Raw genomic sequence first — 17,640 nt, forward strand, 5'->3', positions numbered from 1 at the left:
GGTTCGAATCCCGCTTGTAAGAGTAACTTTCTATCTCAACCAATACCTTAGATACAGATTAATTAATTGAAAGATATTATTTTGTCAAGTGGACCATTAAAATTAGTGAATGTAAACACAAGTTTTAACTACCCAAAATATGGCAGTAGAAATGATGAAATGATTTAAAAGTAATACATGGAAAATTTTTTGATGTTAGCAGAATAAACAATTCATAATTTCCAGAACAAACTTTTTGTATAACTCTTTTACCAAAAAACAGTCTAGCTTTTTAAACAGTATCTTTGTTTTTCTACAAGGAATTTTTTTTTCAAAATTCCACTCCCAAAAATATAAAAATGAACGAGACAACTTGTATTTCTTCGACTACATATCTCTATTTTTCCAATACAACAAGAAAAAAAAAGAAGTAAAGGATTAGCTCATTGGAATCCTCTGCTGGCTGAAGTAGCCTATCCAGTGAAAGTGGCAGTTAACGTGGCACCACACTTTAATTAAAAAAACCTTTTAAGTCTCATTGGAGTTTTTCCCATGGGTATTTTTACCACGCTTGTTTTTGTATATGTACCTTCATTAAATACCGACATTGTCACCCAACATAAAGTATTAGTTATAAACAATAAAAAAATTAACTGAAGTAAGTTGGGCCTTGGAAATGTAAGGAAAAAACCTATAGTCAACACATTGTAGACAAATCTAATTTCCGGCGTGCATGTGAATAAAATGTACGAAAGGAGGTCCCAGTTGAATTTTTGTCGGTCTATGAAAGTAAATGAAATAACGTTGTTTTATCTGAAATGCGACAACCTGTACGGGTTGAATATATGAAGTTTTACTGCCAACATATGTTCGTTTTTAATTCAAAGTTTTTGTTTGTTGAGTATATGGAATGTAACAAACAGAAATATTTGTGTTTTAAACATTATTCAAACGTAATTATAACCTTGTATTTTATTGTTATTGTTATTGTACGTGTTGTATAACTGTAAGAAAGTTTTGATTAAATTTGTAAATGAGTTATTAAATGTATTTGAACTATTGCACTTATTAAAATTAGTTTGAATATGACACATAACACTCCAAGATATGAAATTTTGTTAATGATGTTAATTTGCATTTTGACATGAAAAGAGCTCGAATCATAAATAGCAATGAAATACGAGTTTATTTTGTAGCGTATGTGTTGAGTGCGAAGGACGTTAAAGGTCGAATAGTCCAGGTCCTGCACTACATCCTCATTACACGTCCCCGGTCAAAGTAATGAATCTAATTTCCAAACTCGGCCACACCTATCCGCCACAAATAAAATATCACGGCCATATATTTCGTCCTTTCCCGGATGCCCCGTTTTTCATTTATTTTCCACAGGCCGCGCCGCGCCGTTTTATGTCGCTCGTTATTTTATTCAAGGTGGTCCGCGTATAGAAAACGTAAAGAAATGGTAGGGTATACACATAGATCCTCACTTTAATTTTTACAGCTTCTGGGAGAAACACGTGTTTCAATTTATTTTCCTTGCGTGCCTTCACTTTGAAAACATTTCCAGATCTAATAAAACCGCTAATCTGAATATGTGGCATACAGGTAATAATTAAATTTTTATACATTTTAGTAAACTTGATGTACAATTATTATTAGAATATTATTGCTTAGGATATGAGTATTGTTGACAGATGATTTTGGCTGATCGTGAAATATCTATGCAATAAAATTAAAAAGATAAAAGTTGGTGGCGAATGTGAGCACTCGCACGTATACGTTAGATCAAAATACAGTATATATTATATATTAATAAAAAAATCAAACAATAAATGGAGAGAGAGAGAAGGAGAGAGTGTAAGAGAGAGAGGATAAAGGGTGAATAATGAAAATAATTAAAAGAAAAATAGATAAAACGAAAATCTTACATGTGGTGGACCATGGTGGCGAGTTAGTGGTTGGGCTCTAGAGGTTCTCGGTTCGAATCTTTTCACAATCATGGTTTTTTAATTAACAACAGATAAGCAGGATTGTAAAGTGAACCGCAACCGCTTATTCTGCGACCCGCACCGGCAGTCGGAAATCTAAAGAGATGCGAGATCTAAAGTGTGTCGAGTCGAGCGGTCTTATTGATACTTGTAGATCTTTTATTCGGCGGAGGCCGAATACCGCACCGGCGATTAATATTATTGTTCTTTATCTTTCTCTATCTCTATCTGTACGGAGGATGGATTTGGGCCCTGGGTTTTGTTGGCGATCCCAGTCGCAAGGCGGTGAGCCGGCGGGATGGAGGGAAGCTTAGTCGGCGCCTTTGGTCTAGTGGTTACGATCGCCGACTTGGGCCTCGAAAATTGTGGGTTCGATTCCAAACTCCGTTACTGTTGTTTTTGTCCCTTTTGGTTTCATTTTTTCCTCTCCTTCCTTCCTTTACCTCTATTTATTTTCTTCTCTTAGGGTTTCGGTATTTACCCTTCCCAAAAATACCGTCGTCCTCAACAATTCCCTCCCTTTCTCCTTCACCCACCCCCTTCTCCACTGAGCGACGGGACCAAATGTTGTCGGCCGAAGTTTCGACCGTAACAAGTGGTCACCCATAATATTTTTATTTATCTCTTTGACAATCCTCCATTTATTATCTTACAACAATATTTGGTCTGTTTTAAAGGAATAAGATGTCCATAAAACACGGAAAAATCTTCCACTTGAGTTTTCACTTGAATTTTGTTAATAAAGCTTGGAATAGTCAATCTCCTTTTTGTTGTTTTTTGTATAAAATTTCTTTCTAACTTTCCCATGGTTTGATATTTTTAAGTTGTATCATATTTAAATTTAAAATATGTTTGAGTAACGGTTGTAAGAGGAAATTTTTGGATGATGGGAGAAATCAAACTTAGGTGGCCATGGTTGGGACGAGTTGTCAAATAGTCGCACACTGATGCCAGATAATTTGCAGAAATTAAGAATGGCGCTGTGGGAGGAGTATTCCAATATTCCATAGCACTACGTTGAAAACCTCGTAAAATCGATGTCACGTCGAATGCAAGCGGCGACAAACATAAAAAGAGGAAACACTCCGTTCTTGCTTCAATAATTTTTTATTGCTTCCATAGCAACATTTTTCCTCAGTTTAATTTTTGATTTAATTTTTTTCAGTACCTATATCTAATATTTTTCTTTAAAATATTCAGTAAATATCAAAAAATAAAAGTTATAACGATTTCAAGTATTTACTAAAAAAAGCAACTGTGGTAACTTTTTTGCTACTCAGTGAAGTAAAGTAACAATAAAAGTGGCATGCTAAGGAACATTAATTAAAAAACAATCGTACATCAGCAAAACGTTATCAAATTAAACACACACCTAACACGAATATGAGTAAACAATTAAAACAAATTAAATATGAAAGGCAACAATCACAATTACGTACAGAAAAAAGAGATTTAGAGGTTTGTAAGTAGGTTGTGTTCATCCTGAAAATATTGAATATTCTGGGCAATTGACAATTATGAAAATATTCTCTTGCAATTTTTTATCACATTTGGTAGTTTTACTCTTCTCTATAGGAAGATTCATGCCCTGATTTTTTACAGGTTTTGATGATACAAATATTTAATAAAAAAATAACAAAAATAAATCAATTAATCAATTTATTATAATATTATAATACAATATCAGGTGAAAATTGGTATGTTATCAACTAGAATAAGTGTGAGTACAATTTTGTGTTATGCTTTTATGCTCAATCTGTGGGGATATTTTGCTTTGAGTGCGTAAACTGGCCTAAGCAGTTAAAACGACTTTTAAAAATATTACAAATGTATATCGGAAATTAGCAAGTTGGGGTGTTGCATAAGCTGCATTGTACCTGGCAGTCCCTTTTCGGTATGAATTTACATAAACCATTTGCATCGTATTTACGGCTGCCATATCATACACCATGAATAAATGTAAACATTACTATTGTGCCGTGGGCAAAGCTTTTATCTGGTTTCTCCTCTCGGCCTTCGTACTATAATTCGGTTTGGTTAATCCGTGTCTACGGAAGTATATGTTTTATTTCCGCTATACATTTGAATATTTTATAAAGTGCCGAGAGGACGTGTTTCCCAAAGCTCTTTTTTTCAGCTAACCCTGGGAAAGGTATTACGGAGAAGGGCGTCCCAGGATTAAATAATACAAGACCAGTAGAATAAATTAGCCTTGTTAAAGGGGACTTTGCAATTATAAACCAGGGTGCAAGTAGCTTGCTTTTTGATTTTTTCTCTCTTCCATACAATTCTCGCTGTCCCCGCTTTAACACTTGTCCGACAGTACAATGACACAAATTTTATGCAAGCTCTATTAAAAACCTTGCCATGAACAATGTATACGAGATGGCATAAATGATCTATACGGTAATAAGTAATCCAATATGTGAACTGGAATTATTTGCCATTCGGTCGATCGATTATCTTCGCACTGTTTAAGCACGGCACCGGACAACTCTTTCTTACACAGAGGTATTTCTTGTCTTGAAAGTGGAGCTAAGATTTTTTTTCTGGTTTTCTACTTAACAGATAAGAAAGCTTTGTTAGAATTAATGGTTTACTAAATGTAAACGAAATAGGGTTTAGAAAAAGCTTGTCAATTGTGACAATTCATTTGTTCTGTCGAATCAAATAAGTCCGAGAATAGCTAAATTTGAGCAAAACACATACCGTTTTTTTCTCTTTCTTTTGAAGGAGTGAATATCAATAAATTTGTAGTTGGGAGCCTCTCCCTGTTTGCAAGGCCAAATGGAGTGTCCGAGGTTTTATGGTTCAGTCTGATGTGCGACAAGGGTCCGTGCTAAGCCCACAATTATTCGTGCTGGTTTTAAATGACCTTCCCCAGATTCTTGAATGTACAATTCGCGTGATATTAAAATAGTAATGTATGCCGATGCCATAGTTATTTTAGCAGAGATTTCTTCGGAGCTTAAGAAAAATATTAAATTGTTTTACGCCTATTGTGAACAATGGAATAAAATGGTAATTTACAAATGTGTCGTATAGAGTGACCGTTAGTTAATGAATATAAGGAAATAGTCAGATGCGATCTGGTGTGACGTAGGTTTTATAAAAAACATTTTCTTTATCCTGGCAAAATTTCAATCATTATTGAGATCATCTTCAGGTCTCAAAGTGTTTGTTTTCCGTGTAGATGTGTCATTCTTGTCTGTCGTGTGGAGAGTTCCCTACACAAGAATGACAGCACGAAGAAAATAAACACCTTGAGCCCTGAAAATGATCTCAATAAAGATCGAAACGTTGGCACAAAAAAGAAAATATTTTTCTAAAACTTACGTCACACCAGATCGCATCTCACTATCTCCATATAATCATTAATTTACAAAAATGAAAAATTATTGTGTTTAAAATGGCTTAGCGCGTCAGACTGTTTGTACGTCAGGGGTGAATGTATAGAGGTGGTAAAAGAACACAAATATTTAGGCATAATATTTACCCCAACTTTCTTGGTAGATACATTTATCAAGGAAGACATTAGCAGTTGAATTTGCTATAAACAAAACCTGGTCCGTATTATTGCAAAATAATATATCCTTATTATAGGAAAATTTAGTGTGTTTAATGCTGTCTCTCGAGCGGTGATGTATTACGGCTGTCGGGTTTGGGCTATCAGAGGTTTGAGGTTATACTGAACGTTTCTTCAAATGTTAAAATTATTTATGTTGCACTCTGATTGTCGAAACTTTCTTGTGTGTTTAGAAACAGCAACTGATTCGGTGTTTGTTCACACAATTAACCTTCCATTCTATTTCGTAACAAAAGTGATGCTTTCTTAGGATACAAGGCATGCAAGAATCACAGCACTGGAAATAATTGAGTCCGGAAACCCAGACAACACCCACCGTTTTTCCGATGCGCTCAAGTTCGACGAGAGTTACCACAGAATACCTGTGTTTTATAGCTCCGAGAGTCGGTATACGACGAGGGGTGAACTCTCCTCGGTCCGTATTGCCCCGAGAGCATGTTAAATCGCATATAGCTCCGCCGGGTATACGCTGCGATGAGGAGGCAGCGACTGTGGCCACACCCTCGCTACACACGGCACATGCCACACCATCGCAATCTTGGACCCGTCTGTAAAGACCAGACTAAAATCGGCGTAAAGTCCGGCCCTATTAATATTATTATTATTTAATGTGAAATGTCCCAAAAAGAGGGCATTAACAAATCTTATACTTTTTACAAAACACGCCAAAAATTATAATATAAAATATCTCCATTTCAATTTGGCCTTTTTCATGCACTTAGCATTCATGCGGTAGTATAACGCTTTTGCTACAATCCGGGTAGCGTTTGCGCTCAGCTAACCCTTTTATCTTCATGAAAGATAAGGCGTTGAGATACACGGTCGCAATTCCGGTATAACGCAACCACATGAATGCTCTTGACAAAGAGGCCAAGGAGGCCGAAGCATAGCAAAGAAAGCACCTGAGTGCGAACTCACGTGAACAAAGGGCTTAGCACAAAAGCTCATCGTTACCAGGCTCCGTTTAGCCGCCTATTAATCAAGTCGAGCTTTGTGCTCGTCGCTCTCAGCCAAATCGCCCGCTAATTCAATGAGAACAAATCTAATACGACCGTTCGCGGGTTTCACAGTATTGTTCATCTATACGGCTCATGGGCCTTTTTCCTGCGGTAAAACGATTTTTAAGATATCGGGTTTCTTTATTTACAACTGGGTAAATACAATACTGAAAATGGAAAATATGACCAAATATCCAATGTTTGTTCGATAGTTTCGAACAAATAAGCTTTTTGATTGGTCTCGATTCCTTCAATAAACTGACTACAAGATTAGGGAAAAATTTATCATTAATTACATTTACATGAAATTATTTAAAGCTATAGATTAGGTCATTTTGTGCTAAAAAAATTTTTAGTGCGTTTCAAATTACACTATCCATAAAGAAGTCATCAAAACCCGATATAAAAAATTTCATCCATCAATAAACACACACAGTAATCCATTCGTACGACATTTATCACTTCCAACCCTACCTGAAAATCCTCTAAGACGATTGAAGCGAAAGTGGCCCCGAGACCTTCTCATTGTGTGAAGACTGAACAAGATGTCAGTGTGAAGGAGTGTTACCATTGGGCAACTTCTCCTACAAGAACCTCAAATGATAATTCAACAAATACGAACATACTTACTTAATATATCACTTGTAGTAATAAATACCAAATAAATGTAATAAAAAAATAATTCGGTTTTCTTCCTTTTAATTCGCAATATCTCTTTTGAGATCTCTTATTTCAGTTTTTGTCGCTTTTGATAACAAATTTCATTTCTCTTTTTCATCTAATATCTTACGTGTTTCCTTGTTTCTCTCTGTCTCTATTTTCTTCATCCTTCTTTGTTGTTAAATTATTAAACTTCATAGTTCATTTTTTTTGCAATAAAGCTTAATTACATATGTGCTTGTCTGGTCATTCGATCATATTTCCATTTCTTAAAGAAAAAATAAAGCAACGATTCGTATAAGTGAAGTGGCGAAACAGTACGAACACAGTTGATACAAAGTTAACATTATTGAATTTCATCATATCCATGACGTATATTTTAGTTTATTTCGTTTTTGTTTTTGTTTTTTGTTTCTTACCAGCTGTCAGTTTATATTTGGAAAATGGAATGAAGTATTTTATCATCCAGGGAATAGCCGAAACAATCTAATCATCGTTTAAAAAACCCAATGGTAGATTTTACCGAGAAACAAAACATTTGTACGAAGCCATTTTGGCGCACAGCATAAAACAAAGGTAATTAAGTTCCGCAGGGCTGAGAATGTGTTTCAGATACATTCTGGCAGGGTGTTGCCCCGGAAATTTCACATGCTAATTTCAAATTAGACATATTGGATTGCGGTTTGAACCCTCATTCACCAAACTTTGACGCTAAGGTTAAAACACTCAAAACCGATTCAAAACTTCGTTGTTTATATCAGATTATTCATATAGAATAACAAAAACAAATACAATAAATTTTATGATAACAAAAATATAAAACATTCTATTAAGATATTTATTATTTATTATGGGGATAAGATATATATGGAAGATGTAGTTATGATTCTGCATATTTTTGCGATTATTTTGCCTGATGAAAAACATAAATTGACCTTTCGTTAAATTCTATTTTGTACGGTCTGTAAGGTAAATATTTGTTAAATTAATCTGTCTTCCGTGAACTCTATTTTGTTTGGTTATTCTAGTTCTCGCAGCACATCGTTTGAACTTCCGAAGTGCTCTCTGCAAAATCACATCCTTTTGTCGTCCCTAGCACATCCTATCTAGTTGGCAATCTAAATTCTTCATTCATCGATAACACAGTAATGCTTTTTCACTGTTTGCCTTCTGGGATACCTGGTGATAATGTCCGTTTTGTTCTTTGTTTCGAATGATACATTCAACCCACGTGATTCTTCTATGAAAACCTTTCTCAATTTTTTTTACCAAATCCGATTCATAGAGTTTGTGATGAAAGAACTTATGATCTCAAACCTTTGTTTATTCAATTTTAGAGTAAAAATCATTTACACAAATTATCTATTTATATTTCTTACCTCTTCCACCCTACTAATTCTACAGTTCAGCCAAAACTTTTTAATATAGGTTTACTAATAATTTATATTTTTATGATTTCAGAGAGCGTTGTCGGTTATTCTGCACCTAGGGGAGATTCCGAGCTCGAGGACCTAAGCTATGACGGCTTCCTGGACAACGGGATTATGCATGGAGGCCTGGGCCAATTGACCGATAGTCTCTACGGTTCGGACGATTTCCTTCAAGAGACAAGGGACCACTCGACAGGTAAATAAGTACAATAATTTATAAATATTAGGTATTTACAATCATTTATAAATATAATAGGTTATTGTGTTGTACTTACAGTTTTCCTTCATATAGACTTGATTACAAAAGCAGTTGGTCGTTTCTGAGCATTTTAGTATATCCATCCCCACTGTTTTCAATTTTATTTACATACCATCATGCAAAAAAAAATGTATTAATGATTATATGGAATAATAGAGCCATAAGGACGAGAAGCTTATTAAAAAAATGTTACTAAGGTTATAACAACAATAAGCATAAATCTATTAGCTTTCGTGGTCCGATTAACCGAATAACATCTTTCAATTACGTAATCTTTATGTAAGGTATTGGTGGAGATAAAAAAGTCACGTGGGATTCGAACGCACGACCTTCGGCTAAATGCGTCGTGCTCTACCTCTTGAGCTATCGTGACTTCGATCCACTCGGATAGTGAAGCTCTCCGTGGCCATTTCATTTGTCGCCGAGAATCAAATAGATTACACGACATTTGAAAAATGGCAAATAGGAGGGAAAATTCCAAAGGTTGAGTTGAGGTGGGAAGTTGGTGTGCCGAAGGTCGTGCTTTCGAATCCCACTCGCGACGCTGACATTTTATCTCAACCATCACCTTACATAAAGATTAATTAATTGAAATAAGCATAATATTTGATTTGTCAAGATAACATTCAGTAATAAGTCAATGTTCTTTTAGTCGTCGTCATTATAACATTTTCAAATTTCAAGTAGATAGTTACAAAAGCCCTTATGGATTATGTAATATTCGTCCAAATCCTTGCTTGTTTACATAATGGTTGAATTTATAATCGTCAACCTATTTTTCTGTTGTTTTTTACAACGAAAAATATCTCCGAGAATGCCTAAGAATTCTTATTCAGTCTTGTGAGGGAATATTGAACAAATAAACAAGGTCGATGGCTGCTGATGAAGGAAGTTGTGTAGTGAAGGTCTAGAGCGTTTCAATGATGGGAACATTAGCCTTCATCCAGATGTGCCTCGGTCACTGGGATCGATGATGCTGAATTACTCCAGAGTGCAAACAAGGATTTTATGCTACCACTCAAGGATTACCAACGGGATGTTGGGCTTCAAAAGCCAATGGAACAACTAAAAAAACTTATTACCCGAAAGAGGAGAACCTAACAAAACAGAGTAGCGCTGACTCCACAAGTAGTCTCGAATAAGCAAACAATTTTATAAATAACGACAAAAACAATAAAAAATTATTATATCTCGTTAACTTAATGACTAATTCTTATTTAAGGAACTAATATAACTTTTAACAAATTTAATGACGACGGAATAAAGAAACGAAATAATAAAAATAAAACTACATATGTTCTTAATTTTTGAACTTCGTTGCTTACCACTGCAGACCAAAAAGATCAAAGAAATTTCTTCAGACGTGGGCTCGATTCTCACTGACGCCCAAGAAATTTCTGACAGCCATTTTCTGGCTAATATGATAAACTTTAGGACATTAAAAGACACCAACTTTGTAATAAAACAATTTTTCGTAACTCTTTATTTTCAATCTTTCAAACTGTATCTATGATACAATTATACTAGTGTGTAATTGGGTATGTGTGTTCATATTGGGGGGGAGGGGTTATCGTGACAAAAGGGCCAGAGGCGACGATGGGAATCGAACCCACGACCGCGGCGACTATGAGCCGAGAGTCTCTCACGCTAACCGCTGGGCTACCGTGGTACCCGAATTATACTAGTGTTTAAAAAGAAAAACCCTTTCCCATTAGAATTCTGTTCAAGGATAGAAGACTCAAGTTATGTTGACAGAATTAATTATATTACTACATTTAAACAATAGCTGTTACATGTGTTTTACCCCATTCTCACTTTTGTAGATGGAATTAACTAATAGACAAATCTAAAAATAATTGGTGAACCGGCACACGGGCACTACAGCGTCTGTCTTCACTCGCGTTTTTGTTTTGTTTTGTTTTAATTATTCAAACGCGTTTCCGCTTTGGGCCATCTTCAGTGAGAAACTGTCTGTCATGTTCTATAATGAAGCAATCAAATCTGACTCAATTCGTGTCTTCCCATCCGTATGCTCTTCGTAATTTCACAAATATATATTTCGATTAGATGTTAGGATTAGATTTTAGCAGATATCTCGTAAAGATAGAAAGTTGGCGCGATAAAGAAAACGTTTTTCTAACCTACATAACACCAGAATGCATCTCACGATCTTCAAATAAACACTTTACATCCTTTTTATTTGTATGGCCTATCTCATCTTCAATCGCCCTTGGTATGGAAAAGGATAGTTTTTGGGGAATGTTTGAGAGAGAAAAAATGATGGGTAAATTTTAACTAAGTGTATGTGGAAGGTCGATATGATGGGTGGTGTTGGAGCGGTAGTAGAGAGCGCTGACAATGGGTATTAGGACTTTGGTTTTGACAGACTGTAGTACTATTAGTAGTAGGTTTTAGGAGGAATATTGTTCGATGAGAATCCTCAAGCCGCGATATTACTAGACATTTTCTGAATATAGGGTTCTTATCAAGTTAGCACTCGAGGACCGTGTTACCAAACTAGATATCATCTAATAATGAGCTAAAATTTTCTCATTTTATATTGTAATACCCTAAAAAGAACCATCAACCATCGGTGCTCTTCCATATTTTCTCTATAATTAGATATTAGGATGGCCTGAAGAGTGTAGAGAATTGTCAGTAGTTCTGAGGGCATTGAATTTGAAGGATTAGAATATTTAACTCCTTAGTTCTAATCTGTACGTCAAAATCGGTTTCAGCACTGTCTTTTTTTTTTTCGATTTTCGTGATAATAATTTTTATGGCATAATTCCTTTCTTTTTGTTCGTCTGGGGCAGCTGAGCAGTTCATTTGTTCATTCACTAATTCTATTTGTATAATTTTTAAATTTTGTCCCACAAAAATTTTTTATATTATTAAATATTAAGTATTAAAAGCTCTACTTTTTTAAAACATTCCTGTAGTTCATTTACATAAATATTTAAAAGAAGAACAATGTAATAGTAGAAATATCTTAGATATGGATGTTTACATATTTAAAAACAATAAAATATTTTTGTAATTATGTTACTAAGTATTGCTCATCTTTAAAAGACTGATTTGTTTTTTAAATAATATGCGGTCAAAATTGAAAAGGTTTTCAATTAATTAATATTTATGAGAGGTATAAGGTTGAGATAAAAAAGTCAGCGTCACGAGTGGGATTCGAACCCACGATCTTCTGCTGAATACGCCGCTATTCTACCACTTGAGCTATCGTGACTTCGATCCGCTTGGACACTAACTTCGCATCTTATCCTCCGCCGTTTCATTTGTCGCCGAGAATCAAATAGATTACACGACATTTGAAAAATGGCAAAAAGGAGGGAAAATTCGAGAGGTGAGGTTGAGATGGGAAATTAGTGTCCGAGTTACGATAGCTCAAGTGGTAGAGTAGCGGCGTATTTAGCCGAAGGCCGTGGGTTCGAATCCCGCTCGTGACGCTGACTTTTTTATCTCAACCAATAGCTTTAATAAATATTAATTAATTGAAAAATATTAATCGGACCACGAATTGTAATGGATTGAAAAGGTTCTTCATTCTGTTAAACCAAATATTTTTATAAATGTTTTTGTTTTGTTTTTTTAGGGAGCAGATGGGTTGGATGGATGAACGAATCTCAGCAGAGCGACAGTCTGGAGTTATTGTTTCAGTTCGACAACGTAAGAAAATTTTCTGCCATGAACTTGTACACGAGTCATATCGTTACGAGGGAGGTTCAAGTGAGTGATTTATCTAAAATTAATTTCTGTTTTTTTTTTAAAGAATTAAACATTAAAGAATTGAAATTATTCATTTATGACAGAGTTTATTATATGACTCATACTAAGGCACAATAAACAAGTAGGTAAAGACTGTGTTAGATTATCGATTTTCATACGGCTTACAGAAGAACAATTTCTTCCGATAAATTATTAACTTCGTGTATTCAACTAAGCTTGAAATTATTATTGCTTTAGGCAAAGAAAATAGCCCGGGCCATGTAGCCCATGCATGTTTGATGTTGCTATTAGGAGAGTGGCTCTGGGACGTGGCCCGAGTTGGAGTTACTGCTCAAGCTATCATAAGCCGTCTCACCCCCTACCAAGTCGGGTCTTAAGACTCTCATAACTCTTCTCTTAATAGGCTTACAAACGATTTGCAAATGAATTCCAGCCGAAAGCACACACAACAGTTCTACCTTTGATTCAAACGTGAACAAAGCCGTTACATAGATAGGGAACAAAGGGTCGACTAAACTGACGTTGTTCTCCAGCTCGATAATACATCAAAGCCTGGATATACAACAATTATGCAATAAGTCTTAATCCCTTTTCAGTAGATTTATCTTTTTTAGCTACGTTTATTCCAGTCTCCTTTCTGAAAGTCGGTTAAATTATTAAACTAAAGCCACCAAAATTTTAGCCAAATCCCACACAAGTACTAAAAATTGAATAAAAACTTTTCATTTAAAAAAGATGATGTAGGATGATATAGAATTTAAATGATTTTAGATTTTAAAAACAAATACTTTTATCTAACAGTATGATAAATTATTATTTAGAGATCGTGAGATGCGGTCTGGTGTGACGTAGATTTAGAAAAACATTTTCTTTATCGTGCCAACGTTTCGATTTTATTGAGATCATCTTCAGGGCCTAGGATTTATAAACATGGTTTAAATTACACAAATACTTGTATGATGTCAAAACAATGAATTTACAGAATGCTAGAAATTTTAGACTCAAAGTATTTGTACTCACTCAAAGTGTTTGTTTTCTATGTAGAAGAAAGCAACCAGGATAATGGCCTTCAGATTTGGTCTTGCACACCTGAATTACTTGGAAAGACTGAACTGGCTTGGTCTTGAGTCGCTTAGCTCCCGCTGTATTTTTGCCGATCTCATTTGGGGTTGGAAATTGTGGAATGGGGCCATTGATATCCTCAAGTTACATTTATCGCTATGTGTGCCTCAGCGACCACTTAGGAAACATAATTTGGTCTTTGTTCCACACTACAAACCAGAATATGGACTAAATTCACCCCTACAGAGGATAATGAGATTGCTGAATTATTCCAATGAAATAGATGTATTTCGCGATTCCTTGAATTCAGTTAAAGTTAAATTAAAATGTTTACTTGCCTTGAATCATTAAGCCTTGTGTTTTTGTTCTTATTGCTTAATTGTTCATTTGTTCTTTTTGTTATTATGTGCCTTTTTTTGACTACTCCTCTTGTAGATTCTTTCTGTTGGAGTTATAATAAATAAATAAATAGATATGTCATTATTGTGTGTCGTGTTGAGAGTGCCACTAAGATATTGATGTTTTATATACGTTGGCTTTGGAAGGGGCGGGGACGGAAGAAGGGATAGAAATCCATTTTATATGAGGAGTCCGCTTGTTTGAGGTGAAAGGAGCCAACAATGGGAAAATTAGGTAATGTTCAACCTGATTATGCTTTCAGGATTATATAGACGGAGATAATTAGGGAAAGGAAAAACAAATTGTTGAAGAATAAGACTATGTAGAAATGTTTGATTTGAGGAATGTAATGATTGTTTTATATGTTATATTATATGCTTTGATGTGCTTTATTATATGTGATGATAATATATGTATGTCACATTCAGATTTAAATGAACCGCCATTGCCCCTCCACACACTCAAACAGTGATAGGAGTAGGGGCCAAGAAAGGGCTATTTTTTTCTAGTCCAAGAACAGATCCCTTTCTGGCTTGTGTGGGTTAACAGATATTTTTGGTAAAAAATAAAAATTTGGTGTGCACACTATTCAAGTAAGTTAATTTTATTACTTTGACGTCAAAATAAAAAATAATAATTGTAATTTAATTTTGAAAGGATAAATATTTTTATAAAGAAGAGTAAAAGAAATAATATTTCATTTTAAAAGTTGTTAATATTTTAATTGTATTTACTAATTTGAAGGTCAAAATTTTAATAATAATAATAATAATAATCTTTCAACCGAGAATCAAATAACATTTTAAAATTAAGGTTTGTAGATTTAAGATAGGTTTGTTATTGTATAAAAGGATTCTTTAAATTAAAAATAATAATTAATTAAATATATTGTCATTTTATGTGAAAATATTAAATTGTAATTAAAGATTCAAATTTAAGAAACATTTGGTGTCGAATTTACTTTGGTTTAAATAAAATATAAAAGGTGCCTGATCGATAAATTAAATTATCGTATTCAGGTCCGATCGTAAAAAAACCTCTGGGACCTTGATTTCGGTTTTCCGAAATCAGGGTTGGGCCCAACAAAAAAAGAAGAAGAGACACGCTATATCACATGTATATTGAATTTGATTAATGATATTAGTGTAGTAGAAGCGTCGGTGGCCGCAACGGTTTAGGCGTTGACACGGCGCTCATCACTATAAGGTACAGGTCCCGATTTCGAATCCAGCGGCCCTGCATTCGTACCCCACATACTTACAAATGTTTGTTTTTTTCAAAAACGCCGGCAACCAGAGGGTTGATATAACCTCTGCTGTTACGAACCCTCGTTTAAAAAATGTAGATATTTATGTAGCTGCGACATAGTTTACAAGTGTCCATCAATTACAGAACGGACACATGTAAACTCAGTCGCAGCTATGTTTTTCTAAACCTAACTATATAACTTAATAACTATTAACTAAAGGAACTAAAGGCAAATCATAAACCAAGACAAACTATTTGTTGCACCAATCTTCAAATAGAACAATTTCACGACCGACCGAACCGGCAGACACCCTCTAACATATGGAGAGCTGTTTCAGTTGGCCAGTCACTGAGGACATGAATGTACAAGAAAATCAGATTAAGAATAGGTTATATTATGTTCACACACGGATATATGATTTTGGACAAAAACCTACCTAGGTATATTTATGGCATGTGAAACAAAGCTGCTTGATGTCTCGCACATAATCGAATGGAGTCATTTTTTTACTCCACATAGAATGCGAGTTGGTATAGTATTAAAGTTGTAGGTGGACGTTGATCTACACGTCGGTGGACATGTGATGATCTGTGCATATAGACTAACCGGCTTGGATTTCTTTTCTTCTTCTTCTTCAGAACTTCCCGTCTGTGTCTCACAGGTCGTTTCAGGCTTCAGGTGCGGTCAGCGGTGGAACAAAGGAAATTTGCGGTGATTTATGAAATTTTCTATCCGATTTAGCCTTCTTTTTCATCGTTTTTGCGAATTATTCCTCAAAGGATTTTATCATGGTTTTAACCTGTTTGGAATGGATGTTAGTTTTCGAAACACATTAGCTACAATATTTTTCATCAAGTGTGTAAACTACATTTCGCACTGCGAAACTAACTCAGTATCTTTCATCTCAAATTCCTTTGAGTCCTTCGGGTACTCTCTTCGAACTCTTCCATTTTAACTTCCACTGCTGGATTGGACATGTGACTGAAACCGAGAGAACAGAGACCCTATACTGTAAAAAAATATTTAACATACAAACATTCATAACCCACAAAATATTCAAATACTTACCCACAAATATAGATAGGCATAAGTGACCCGTCATGTTGAACAAGTGTAGAATTATGCTTGAGTACAGCAGTGATACTTTGGGTCTTCCGTTTTTTAGAGAAGTTCTATGCACCGTTTTTGTTTCGCGTGATTGTATTTATTAGCGAGAATAAGTAAAGTGAAAATCTATAGTGGAATATTTTAAGTTATATTTTTATGGGGTGATGGAATAATTTTAACTACAAGCCTGCTCACCATAATAGCAAGCAACGGAAAGAAGAGAAAAGGAAAGATCTACAAATGACTTATGGATATGATTAGGTAACAGATATTGTCTTTACTACAGAACACTATAGTGCACAATTATATGTTATTTTTTATTGGAAAAACACAAAATAATAAAAAATAAATTCAAAATAAAGCCTGGTAGGCTGTGATATTATCACAATTTAATGGGTTCGATTTAAAAAGTTATTTCCCCTGCGTATGTTTTGTAAAGTAAAATATAATGTGTGTGTGGGTGAAATGCGGTCTGTGGGACGTAGGTTTTAGAAAACATTTTCTTTATCATGCCAACGTTTCGATCTTTCGTGAGCCCTGAAGATGATCTCAATAAAGATCGAAACGTTGGCATGAAAAAGAAAATGTTTTTCTAAAACCTACGTCACGCCAGACCTTATTTCACGATCTCCGTTTAAAATAATATATAAAAAAATCATTATTGAAAAAAAAAACACTAATTTTTACAAAAATGTTTTTGTGACTTTTACATGACTATTATTCAGTTCACATGACATCAGGTTTCTACAAGAATATTTTATAAATTTGTTCGTATTTTCTAAATTCAAACTTCTAAATTGAAGGTAAGCAAAATTATACGCCCAACAAATCTCTTGAGGCTGTTGAACTTTTTGAACCGTACAATTATCTCCATTTTAGCACACAAGGTAGTTCAATTTCTAGAAATGGCTTTCTATCCTGACCATGAATAATTCAAGAACGTACTTAGGTCCGAATATTCGACGCGCAGATCGGTATGGGACAAAGCCCAAAGAAATGCACCAATATGTCAGGCTGGCGTTTAAGTGTCAATTCACGAAGCCCGTTTCTTCTTGTAGACAGAGGGCCGTATATGAGCAATCTCTTTGTATAATGCATGAGTTTATCTACATATGGAGACGTGTACAAACCCCGTAGCCACCATCCATCACTTTATCAAAGGTCAGATTTATTACAGAAAAG

The 17,640-nt window shown here is 34.8% G+C and overlaps 1 protein-coding gene across 1 annotated transcript in view; it reads left to right on the forward strand.

Annotated features, from left to right (window-relative positions):
* Window positions 1-17,640, forward strand: part of LOC106663556 (discoidin domain-containing receptor 2-like) — a 271,017-nt gene that overhangs the window by 227,842 nt on the left and 25,535 nt on the right. The window contains exons 6-7 of the mRNA XM_024229012.1: window positions 8,673-8,837; window positions 12,508-12,641. Of these exons, the coding sequence (XP_024084780.1) occupies window positions 8,673-8,837; window positions 12,508-12,641 (299 nt within the window). The remainder of the gene's footprint in view (window positions 1-8,672; window positions 8,838-12,507; window positions 12,642-17,640) is intronic.

This window comes from Cimex lectularius, unplaced genomic scaffold, assembly GCF_000648675.2.
Source record: "Cimex lectularius strain Harlan isolate CLEC.00 unplaced genomic scaffold, Clec_2.1 scaffold174, whole genome shotgun sequence".
Taxonomy (NCBI): Eukaryota; Metazoa; Arthropoda; class Insecta; order Hemiptera; family Cimicidae; genus Cimex; species Cimex lectularius.